The 13,017-nt window shown below is 36.6% G+C and overlaps 1 protein-coding gene across 4 annotated transcripts in view; it reads left to right on the forward strand.

Moving 5' to 3' along the window:
• Positions 1–13,017, forward strand: part of MID1 (midline 1) — a 230,819-nt gene that overhangs the window by 192,208 nt on the left and 25,594 nt on the right. For all 4 annotated transcript variants that reach the window (XM_026714194.2, XM_087938351.1, XM_026714195.2 and 1 more), the window contains exon 3: positions 7,094–7,189. In XM_026714194.2, the coding sequence (XP_026569979.1) occupies positions 7,094–7,189 (96 nt within the window). The remainder of the gene's footprint in view (positions 1–7,093; positions 7,190–13,017) is intronic.

Raw genomic sequence — 13,017 nt, forward strand, 5'->3', positions numbered from 1 at the left:
CTCAGGGGGTTCCCAACAGGGTCTATCCCATAACACCCTAGGGCGTCCCATCGCCACCCTCGCAACGGTGACCCTCCGGTTATTGAGGGCGCCCCTCACTCTGGCTAGGTCTTCTCAGGGAACTTCCATCCTCGCCTCTGCCCGGGCTCCTCGTGCCGGGTCCCTAACAAGGTTTTGGCCGCTCTACCTAGTCTCCTTGCCCCACGGTCTCAGTAAGCATCCGTGGCATCCCGGCAGGGCTACCTTTAGACAGCCCCGTCTCCTTCATCAGGCCCTCTCGTTGAGGCATTCCAACCTCCGAGGGGTTCTCCTGTTGGGCGTGCCCTCCAGCGGGTCATCAGGGTTCCAGGAGAGGTCCCATTCCAGACGGGAGCCCGCCCGCAGGACTAGCCAAGCTTTGGTATGTCCCAACCTGGACACTCGAGACAGCTCTATGGAAAAGGGCGTTGGTTCTTACCTGATACGCTTCTTTTCGTAGAGCTGTTGAGAGTGTCCAGCCCCACCCGTAGGCCGTCTGGTGGGAAACCCTGCTGTTCGACCGAGCAAACTAATATTTTTTTCCTGAGTAAGATGAGAACAGGACCTTCCTTCTCGTCTTCGCAAAACTGGGGCGCGCCCGGAGGACCACGTGATGGTGAGAGGCGTGCCTCAATCTCAAGCTCAGCCTGTGAGAGCCGAGACTGGAGCTCCTCCCAACCTGGACACTCTCAACAGCTCTACGAAAAGAAGCGTATCAGGTAAGAACCAACGCCCCTTCACAAAAAAACTAAAGCTATCATTCATCCAAAAACTGTTTCTGACCATAATCCAGTGTCTTTACATCTTAAATTTGGTCCTCGTTCTTTTAAATGAAGATTAAATGAATCTTTTGCAGAGACCACAGATTGTTAAAGAATGTAAACAGGTACTTCAAGACTTCTTTAATAATAATTTAGGTAAGGGAACCAATTTAACAACAGTTTGGAATGGTTGTAAGGCTTAATACAGGGACATTTTATACAATACAATACAGCAATTAAGAGGGAAATTGATTTTAAAAAATCCAAAATGTGTTACAAGAAATTAAACAGAAGAAGAGGGAACTCCAGAACTCACCAGAAGATTCTAACTTACTTAACATCAAAATTATTGCAACAACAAATTTCTTTGTTTACTTTCAGATGTTGAAAAAAACTTAAGTTTACAAAACAACACTTTTTTGAACATGCAAATAAACCAGGGAGATGGTTGGCATACAACTGAAGAAAACAGACAGAAAAGAAGGGGATAACCAAGCTTCAAAAATAAGAATGAAGAATAAGACTTACATGGATAGCAAAAACATTCAGGCTTTTGGGGAATTATTATACTAATTTATATAAAGAACAAGAAATCTCTTTAGATATTTTTTTAAAGTTTTAGTATTTTTTAGGCAAACATACACAAACACAACATAAAAACATCAAGCCATCTTCCACTTATGTACATACAGTGTGTCAGTCGGTTTACAGATTGTTTTGTGCATCTACTTCATAGTCATCACTTACAATTACTTGTATATGTTCTCATATTATCTATCAAATATTCCTAAATACATTGATATCATTGTTAATCAATCATTTGACTATACTATCCTTTTTATATGTTATAGGATAAGAAAATGCTTCAATAGTCGATAGCCAGACTGGAATTTTCAAATAACATTGCCTTTTAGTCTTCTCCCAATTTAACCATAGAGCCTCCCGTATATAACGTCTTCTGAAGTACCCCTGTGTTTTAGTTCCCTTGTACCATAAGAAGGCATGCCACCTCAACAACAAATCATGTCCTTCTAATGTCAGCAAACTAGTATTTTTTAATGTTATCCATTCCTTAACCCACATCAGATTTGTAGCTTGCTAGTATAACTCCCAATTAGGCAGACCAAATCCTCTTATTCTAGCTTCTTATAAGAGTTTAGTTTTATTCTCGCTTTCTTACCCTGCCATATATATTTCAACATGATTTTATTTAAATCTTCAAAGTAATCTTTCCCTAGCCTAATTGGAATTGTTTGAAACAAATATAAAATTCTGGGTAATATATTCATCTTGATTGTTGATATTCTCCCTATTAATGATAGTTGTAAGTTTTCCCATTTCGCCAAATCTGTCGCTATCTGTTGCTTAAGTTTAATATAATTATTCTCTTTAAGTGTGCTACAACTTGCTGTCAAATGTATCCCCAAATACTTCATCTTATTTGTGACCTGAATTTTCAAAACATGAAATCTTTTTAAATATTATGGAGGAGAATATAAACAACTAAAAATCTTCCTAAACTATTGGAAAACTACAAACATAACAACTTTTGAAATAATAGAATCAATTAAAAGAGCTAAAACAGGCAAAGCTCCAGGACCTGATGGTCTGCCAAGTAGATTCTATAAAATATTTGAAGATCAACTACTACTTCCGATGAAAGATTTAATGAATTCTATTTTGCAGGGAACACTATATGAGACTTTTGGGAGGATGACTACATTTCTTTAATACCCAAAGATGGACTGGATTTAATTTACGTGAAGAACTACAGGCCAATCTCATTCCTTAATAGTGACTACAAACTTTTTACATCTATTTTAGCTGAAAGACTTTTAAAAAGTTTTACAGGATTATACATGCAAAGACCAGTGTAGCTTCTTACCTAAAAGACAACTAAAAGATAATGTAAGAGTAATTTTGAATATAATTGAATATTTACAACAACATAACAACAAACAGGTTGCATTATTCTTTCTGGATGCAGAAAAAGCTTTTGACATTGAACTGGCCCTATATGTTTAATGTAGTGGAAAAGATGGATTCTGGATTGGGCTTTATAAAGGAACTGAAGTCCATCTATACATTCCAGAAAGGTCGAATCATGGTGAACAGATACTTTACAAAACCAGAGAACAAGACAGGAGTGCCCTTTATTATTGATTCTAGTGTTGGAACTGTTAAATAGAGGTATTAGACAGGATAACAGGAATAGGACTACGAATTAAAGCACATAATTACAAATTACATGCATTTGCTAATGACTTGGTACTGATTGTGCAAGATCCTAGTTGATTTCTAAAGTATATATAATGCTAAGATGAATCTAGAAGATGAATATGTTAAAGAATGTATGGTAAGATGGGGAAAATGTTGGCATAATATAACTAAATGGGAGAATGTATGGAAGAAGGGACTAAAATTTACATTAAATTATAGTTTGAAAGAAAACTTTTATGAAGTGATGTATCATTGGTACTTGACCCCAGATAGATTAGCCAAAATGTATAAAGCAGAGGTGGTATTCAGCAGGTTCTGACTAGTTCTGGAGAACCGGTAGCGGAAATTTTGAATAGTTCGGAGAACCGGCAAATACTACCTCTGACTGGAAATTTTACAGTATCCTTCCCCTGCCACGCCTACCAAGCCACACGCACAGAAATGGTACTAACGTTTTTTGAATCCCACCACTGGTATAAAGGGATTTCTAATCTGGAAATGTAGTCAAAATCCAGGTTTATTTTATCATATGTGGTTTTCTTGCAAATATGTGAAAATATATACTGGATAAACGTAACAGTGACAATGCAAAAATATTTATAGCAATAGCACTTAGACTTATATACCATTTTATAGTGCTTTACAGCCCTCTCTAAGCAGTTTACAGAGTCAGCATATTGCCCCCAACCATCTGGATCCTCATTTTACCGACCTCGGAAGAATGGAAGGCTGAGTTAACCTTGAGCCTGGTAGGATTTGAACTGCCAAATTACAGGCAGTTGATAGTCAGCAGAAGTGGCCTGCAATACAGCATTCTAACCACTGTGCCACCTGAAGGTTTTCCTTTAGGTATGGACAAGTCAATTGAAAAACAATTTTGGTTGCAATTCCTTCAAAGCTGTGAGGATTGTACTTGCCAAACACCGGAAAGAAAAAGAGGCGCTGATCGTTGAAGAATGGATTTTGAAATTGATTGAATCAGCAGAGATGGCAAAATTTACTGCTTTGATTGAGATAATGGACTGGATAGCTTCATAAGAGACTGGAAACCATTTGTGGACTTTCTATGTGCTCAATATAATAATAGGTGGTTAACAGGGATTTGAAGATTAGTGTAATGTTTAGCTCAGCCTCTTGACTGCTTTTTCTTGTTTTTTTACACACGTACGCACGTGGATACCTACACATATGTGTGTGTATGTGTGTATCTGCATATGTAGATATAGATATATTTAGAGATAGATAGATAGATAGATAGATAGATAGATAGATAGATAGATAGATAGATAGATAGATAGATAGATAGATAGATAGATAATTTGTAAAAGGGGAGGAGAATGTACTGCTTTTTCTTTTGTTTCAGCCCCCAGCCAGGGTGGATCCAACATCATGTTAGATGTTTGACCACTTTTTCCTCCTTTTCTGTACACTATTTTTCCTTCGTTGTTGCTGTTAGGGTTGGATGTATGTTTTTTGTTTAGTTTAGTTTAGTTTGTTTGTTCTATTGTTTTATATTTTATTTTCTATCATAAAACAATATTTTTTTAAAAAAGAAATTTTGGGCTCAATTGTGGTTGTTAGTTGTGGACTAATTTAATTTTATTACTAATTTAATACAATTTAGATCATATGAGTTATATTTCTTTTCAAGATAATAGTAGTGTTATATATTTGTATTATCTTTCTTTTTCTCTAAAACCATAGTGTGCTCAATTGCTTAATAAATATTTAGCAATGAAAACCTGTTAATTTAAATAAAAAATAGAAATAATAAATATTTGGAGCAGATGCACAATTCACAAGGGTAAAGTGAACTTAGGCTTCTTGGCTGTACTTCATAGCTGTCACAATAAAATAATATATATATTTTATTTGTATACAGTTAGGGACAAGACAAGTTGTATTTAATCACATATATTTAATATAATGCAAGGGTTCACTGAAAGGAAATGTTCTCCTTTTTATTTCAGAGAATAAATAAAAATCAAATAATGGATGGTTTTAAAATGCCTGCTTTCCAAAGCAAGAGTATCCATTGTATCTCTGAACACTTTTCTGAGGTTCTGTTGCAAATTAAAAGGTATAACTTTAACTAAAATAAGTGTGGCATATCATGCCAATTGATATTAGGTTAGCCATGACACTGCTGGTCTTTCACAAGGCCCAAAAAACTGGTTTTGTGCTTGGCCAGAAGCCCTGTGGGTGCGGTATAGTCTTGAAGTTGTTGAGGATTTTTAATGAAACAGCTGCTATGTTTTTTATTGTGTATTATGTATTTTATTGTAAGCCAGCTAGAGTTACATACTGTATATGAGATGAATGGCTGCATACATCAAAGAAAGCCTGATAATTTAATAAATAACTGTATAGTGAGTGTGCGTTTAAATGTTCTGAAGTTCTTTCTTGGGCTTTTATTTGCTTAACATTTTATTGGTGTCTTATTTTGAGCTGGATTGCTGCAATCTCCATAAGTAAATCCTCCTTCAAGAATAATGTTCAGAAGTGCAGTTGGGAGACAAAGCTGCAGAACATTAGTACAGAACATTAGTAGACATTATTACAACATTGATTGGGATGCTTCCTTGCAGATATCATATTCTATCTCAGATTTTATTTCTAACACATAAGATCTTGAATGTTCATGGGCATAAGTACTTGTATAATCTTCCTTTGCTTGTTTGACACAACATGGCAAACAAACGTTGTATATCTTTGATTTAATCATTACAGTGTTTTGATATTTTTCAATTGAACAGATTTTTTTATATTTGTCAAAAGCCTTCATTATATATTTCTACATAAAATAAAAATGAAACACAGGACTGAATTGTTCTAGAAAGCACCTTGTTGACTGCATCTATAAAGATTCCACATTAATAGTAGAGACAGCCTGCATGACTCACATCACAGCCTGGATTTGCAGTAATCTATCTGGTTTCTGTTGATCCTGATGGCAGTTTTTCTTGATAATTTTTAATAATCGATAAATAATTTATTAATGGGATTATGCATGGTTTGAACAGTGTGCAACAATGATTGACCTATATAATTTTCATATTATGCTTAATCTCTGGAAGACATCTAAATTTTTGAACAGTGAAAAAAATAAATAATATTTCTGAAAATAATATTTCTTCAGAAGCCAACTATTTAAATACACTTTATGTCAGTTTAGTTCCCAGTATGCTGTTTCATTGTTCCAAGTAATGAACTCAGAGAGTCAGGATTCTGTCACTTTTTGGAGGTTCATGAAATTCTTTATTGAGTACATCATATCAGCACTTAGAAAAGTGAAGCCAGTTCTAAATTATTTGTCTGAAGAAGTTGGACGTGCTTGTTTCTAAATATGTGAGTGAAAGCATCTCTCTCTCTCTCTCTAATTAAGATATTAAGGTTATAATTATGGCTTCTATTCTGATTGAATTGAGAGGAGCAATCCTAATGTGAGAAGGCCTGTGTGTGTATGTGTATGTGTGTATGTGTTTATTTATATTTATCATAATCATATTAGCAATTTTCTATCCACTGCAGGATGAAGGCCTTTTCTGCATGTTTCCAACCAATACTTTCCTGAGCTTTCTTTTGCCAATTAGGCCCATAATACTTGCTGGTGTCGCTGATCCATCTTGTTTTAGGTATCTTTCATGGACGCTTTTTATCAAGTGGGATCCATTCTATAACTTCCTTGGTCCACCTGCCATCAGTTCTTCTTGCTATTTCCATTTCAATTCTTTTACTCTCTTGATGATATCATATATTTTTGTTTGTTCTATAATTCATGTGCAGATCCTTCTATCTTGTCTTAGAATAGAATAGAATCATGTATCTTTCCATGGCTCTTTGCGCCACTCATAGCTTTTGTATTGATTGTGAAGTTAGTGTCCATGTTTCACTGGCATGTGTTATAGTATACTTACATTTATAAATTATACACACACACACAATACCGCCAAATCATCTCATTTTCTAGCAATGAACAAATATTTGAACACTAATTTATTTTAATTTCCCAAATAATTATATTTACATATTCTACTTTTTATTGGATTATATGTAATGCCAAATACTATACTAACTCTTCTTTTTTTTAACAGCAAAATTTAGAAAGTAATCTTACCAGCCTTATCAAAAGAAACACTGAACTGGAAACACTTTTGGCTAAATTAATTCAGACTTGTCAACATGTAGAGGTAAGTACTAATTCCAGTATATTTAATTCACAATTCTTTCTGAATATGTGACATCCTGTTTTACAGACTTTTAAAATAATCATAATATTACAGTTTGAAAACATGTGTGTTTATTTATTTTATATATACCTATTTCTTTTTGTTTTAACCTTTCTGTCGTGTCTGAGTCTTGGTGACTTTATAGGCAAGTATATAGGCAAGTATACACCTGTTCTGAAGTTGAATATGGACCAAGTCAGGGGTGGGCTGCAAAAATTTTAGCAATCGGTTCTCAGCCCCATTGCTGGATGGGCATGGCCATGGTGGGTGTGGCCGAGTCGGCCTCCTGCACCAGGGCAGGGGGAGATGTTGTTGTCCTCCCTGGGCTCCTAAGGCTTTCCTCAAGTCTCCGGGAGGGTGAAAACGGCCTCCCCCAGGCTCCAGAGGCCTGTTTTTTGCCCTCCCCAAGCCTCCATGCGGGCCTTGTACTTACCTGGCATCCAAAAGGGGCCATGTGAAGACTCCGGGGAGGGGGTAGGCGGGGCTAGCCAGGGGTGAGATTTATTGGTTTGCCGAACTGGTAATTCAAAATGACAAAATTAGCTACCGGTTTGCCCAAACCAGGGAGAACCGGCAGTAGCCCACCCCTGGACCAAATAGATAATTTAGTATCTTCTTTATAGAGCAGTTAAATAAATGTCATGGAAATTTCACTATTGGAAACATATATATAATTTTATATTGAATAAAATATCATTTGTTTACTGTTAACACACTATTTTAAAAAAATTAATAAAAGACAAAATATTTCAAATAATTAAAGGCAGATTATATAAAAACATTCTAATGTATATATACAACTCATTTAATAGCTAAATTATAAAATAAAGGAAAAAATAATTCCTGTTTTTCTAGAATATATTGTCCTAAAGAAAGCAGATTGATCAATTATTTTATGTTAGTATGTTGTTTTAGTTATATTCTCTGGTGGTTTCCTTGAAGTCTGGTAGGAATAAAATTGGAATGAGCAATTGGTAACATGAAATACTTTTGCTTCCTGCAGTAAAGAAGCTGTAAAGGAATTCATACATGATGACAAGTGAGCCCAAGAGATTTCACAACATCCTGGCATGAACTAACTGTATGCTGTAAAATATTCTCCATAATTCTTTGTGGTACACACAGGCTCTTTAACAAATAGATTAATGTGGACAGGATTCCCTGGAGATAAAAAAAAAATTGAGCTTCATAATTAAAATGCATTATTTCCAGTTTTAACTCTAGCTATATTTCCTGAAGTGTCACACGGCTTCTATTTTACTCTGACAGTCATATCAAAAAAGTAAATTCAATTGCTAATATAGCATTGCTATCTATCTATCTATCTATCTATCTATCTATCTACTGCTCATCTCACTACAAGTTTATATATAACTCAAGAGAAAAAATCCAGTGATAATTTATTAGTTTTCCATAAAATATTCAGTTGGTTAATTAAGATATATACAGTAATTTTCTATTAGAAGCCCTGATAGTACAATGCAATAGATGCAGTATTGCTGTGCTGCCCCATTCCGTGTCACACACACACACACACACACAGAGAGAGAGAGAGAGAGAGAGCAAGAATTCTACAGATGTTTACTCAGACCCCACAATCAGGTCATTAGAAAACACTGCCATTCCACAGGTTTGGATTCCGAGCTCAGCATGGCAAGAGTCAGTGGGAAAAGAGTCCAACAGCACACATGAAGTCCAGGAAATCAATCCATGAATCAAACAGGTCAGGATATATGGCACAAGCACACAAAGCACAGAACTCGGCATGTTGCTCCAGCAAGGCTCAAGTCCGTGGGGCGGGATTAAATAGGTGATGTTGGTACAGCCCTTCACAAGAGGTGAGGTTGCCTGCTTGCAAGTAGTCTAGCCGACCAGCATTGTGCTTATCTCCTCTCTAACCTAGGTGTCCTTGGATCAGGAGGATGTGTAGACTCCTCTTCCTCCTCCAAACTTGCATCCAGAAAGGGTCGGGGCAGTAGTGGGATTCAAAATTTTTTTACTACCGCTTCTGTGGGTGTGGCTTGGCGGGTGTGGCAGGGGAAGGATACTGTACAATCTCCAGTCAAAGGTAGCATTTGTCGGTTCTCCAAACTACTCAAAATTTCTGCTACCAGTTCTCCAGAACTACTGGTTCTCCAGAACTGAATACCACCTCTGGTCTGGGGGTGGATCCATGACAATTTCAGGGTAAATCTGCCCACAGTTCGGAGTTCGATCTTGATGGGGCTTGAGGTTGACTCAGTTTTCCATTCTTCTGAAGTTGGTAAAAAGAAGAGCCAGAATGTTAGGGGTGATATGCTGATTCTGTAAACTGCTTAGAGAGGGCTGTAAAGCCCTTTGAAGTACTATGTAAGTCTAAGTGGTATTGCTATACTGTAATTTTATTATAAAAGTAAATATGGCATAATTATTTTTTTACTTTAAATTTAAATCAACTTATCATCTAAAAAATAACGGATAGTGATTTATACATAACTCTAACATTGAATTATAATAAAGGACTCAGAATTTAATGTGTGTGCCCTAATCAGTGGTGGTATTCAAATAAAGTTGCCACCAGTTCAGTGGGTGTGGCTTGGTGGCCGCGCTTTGTGCGCATGCCAAACATGCACTTTGCGCAGGCACAGAGTGATGCTGGTTGCTGCTGCAGCTGCGCGCAGCGCTATTCTGTGCCGCGCAAAGCAGCTGCACTTTGAAAGTGAGTATGGGAGCCTGGGCGGGTGAATGGGCCAAACACAGAGCAGCGAAGAGAACCGGTTCAGTCTCCACTGCTCATCGTCGCTACCAGCTCTCCAGAACTAGGCAGAACCGGTTGAATACCACCACTGGCCCTAATGCATATTTTTCTAATTTCTGTGTAGCAAACAAGCACAGTAATAGCATAAGAAAAATGGAAGCACTCAATACTTCCAAATGTGTGACTACTGACAGTTTCGGGACTTGATCTGGAAGATGCCCAGATGGGAGAAAGTTGATAAGTGACAATTCAAAGTTAAAAGTAGACTACCTCTTCCTAAGCTACTTTTGGCCACAATGCAGTGTTAAATGCAAATTAACATATTCAGCTCTGTGGTCTTAATTAACCTATTCATAGCTGCTGCCTGTAACTGACAAGACTATAATTAGTTTTATACTTTCCATTTTTGCTTGTCCCCGAGTGGCTCTGGATTGGAAGCAGGAGCACACTAGGCAAGAAGCCATCCTGGCACATTTCTTTTGAAGTATATTTCCCATTGTGTGCCTGTTTACTTTCTTGTAATATTTTCTAATAAATATAAATGCAAAGAATTCTCTTCTTGCTTATTATCCCATGGGTGGGAACAATCATTTCAAAGGGTGGCAGAGTATAGTAAAAGGGCTATATTTGTCCTTTTACCCACCTTCCTCATAATTTGAGTTCCAGAAATCTTCCCTACCATTTGAGCTTGCATAACTGTTTGGAATTGCAGCCTTCTGATGCTGAAAAACAAAAGAAAGTTGAAATAAAATTGGAAGCACAATCACAACTGCATCATTTAGCATCTGAGTTGTCAGTCTCAGTTGTGATTGCTAAATAACTAAGGAGCGATGGCGATTCAGTGGTTAAAATGCAGGCTTCCTCTGACCAAAGCCAGGAATTCAATCCTGACCAGCTCAAGACTGACTCGGGGTCTTATCCTTCAGAGGTTGGTAAAATGACCCAAATTGTTGGGGCCAAATATGCTGATATTTGTAAACTGCTCAGAGAATTCTATAAAGCAAGGGTCTCCAACCTTGGTGACTTTAAGCCTGGCAGAGTTCAACTCCCAGAATATCCCAGCCAGCTTTGCTTTGCTGGCTGGGGAATTCTGGAAGTTGAAGTCCTCCAGGCTTAAAGTTGCCATGGTTGGAGACCCCTGCTATAAAGCACTATGAAGTGTCAGATAAGTCTAAGTGATATTGCTATAGTGCTATTGCTAACTAAGGCTTATCTGTAGAGTAATTCTGGGAAACTTTTGAGAACTCTCCTACTTGGCCCAAACAAAGTTGGAGCAGGGATCAAACTTTTGAATGGCTTTTAGGTGATAGATAAAACCATGAATTATCTGTCAAAATAATTGACTAAATAGTTTTTTAAAAATGGGTCAGGTATTACACGAATACTGTATATAATTGGACACAATCACAATATCACGAAGTTTGAGAACCCCTGTGTTACATTGTTAGTCTTCGGCAAATGCAATAAAATCCTATTAATCCTGGCCCACCAACAAAGTTTATGGAATTATGAATTTAGGTGTTTTATATGTGCATTATAATACTTTGGAACACTGATATTTGCCTGTGGATTGGATTTCAGCCATTTTCTAACTTCTAAAATAACTATTTTCTTTTTCGTAATGGCTAATATTTTATAAACTATATACAAAGAAGCTTCCTTTTTAATTTGAGTTTTCACTCAGTAATTCTTCTACAGTAAAGATGCAGCTGCCATCTTGTAAGCAGATGTGTTATTTCTCCTCAATCTTAATTTTTTAGATTGTTTGTCTCTTGCCAAAGGATAACAGCTGCATAGGTTATATATCATTTCATACCATTCCTCTTAAAATCATAATAAATAGTTAAATTCATTTTCTTTTAAGTGTTACTATTACTATTTGAGAAATCTACAGCCATTTCTCCCCCCCCACACACACACACATATGTATATTTAGAATAAGAATAACAGAGTTGGAAGGGACCTTGGAGGTCTTCTAGTCCAACCCCCTGCTTAGACAGGAAACCCTACACCACTTCAGACAAGCGGTTATCAAATCTCTTATTTAAAACTTCCAGTGTCAGAGCATTTACAACTTCTGGAAGCAAGTGTTATTTCACTGATTAATTGTTCTGTCAGGAAATTTCCCTTTAGTTCTAGATTTGTCTCTCTCCTTGATTAGTTTCTAACCATTGCTTCTTGTCTTACCCTTGGGTGCTTTGGAGAATAGTTTGACTGCCTCTTCTTTGTCTCAGCCCCTGAGATATTGGAACACTGCTATCAAGTCATCCTTAGTCCTTTACATCAGACTAGACATAACCAGTTCCAGCAAACGTTCTTTACATGTTTTAGCCTCCAGTCCCCTAATCATTTTTGATGCTCTTCTCTGCACTCTTTCTAGAGTCTCAACATCTTTTTTACATCATGGGACCAAAATTGGATGCACACACAAATATAAATGTTTCACTAGCTGAGGCATAGTATTTACTTAAAGAGAGCTCCTTTAGGCAATTTATATTTACAATAAACTAGCAAATGTGACCACATCCAGAGCTTACCAAATTATGGTTTGTGAAATATTGTGTGCTAATTTGAGGCATAAAAATGTAGTTTGTATTTAAACTTGACATTCCAAACCAAGGAGTGATTATCTTATTTATATCAGTGAGAAACCAGAATATTAAAGAAGAGTGAAAAAAGAAAATAAACATGTTCCCAAGACATTTCTTCCTGTCTTCTTAAATTATGAAAACTGATCATGGTGTCAAATGTGTTTTTATATATTGATAGCAAACAATTATTAATGGTTTGGTGGGTTTCTGTGGAGAGAACACCATGATGGCCTGAAGTAATTTCCAAGTGGCAGTATATTTCAAATTCTTCATCCTACCAATTACAGCCTTCCTGCAGTTGAATGACATATGAATCATGAAAATAATTACTTAAAATTATTTGCACCCACATGTTGACAGTAATTATTATAATCTTGTCTTAATTCATTTTGTTAATCTCTAAGGCCAGAGTGCCTGTATTGAGTTTGTCCAGAGTGTAACCTAGGCAATTAAATATTGTT

The sequence above is a fragment of the Pseudonaja textilis genome, chromosome 8 (genome assembly GCF_049901715.1).
Source record: "Pseudonaja textilis isolate UNSWEBS1 chromosome 8, rPseTex1.2, whole genome shotgun sequence".
NCBI lineage: Eukaryota > Metazoa > Chordata > Lepidosauria > Squamata > Elapidae > Pseudonaja > Pseudonaja textilis.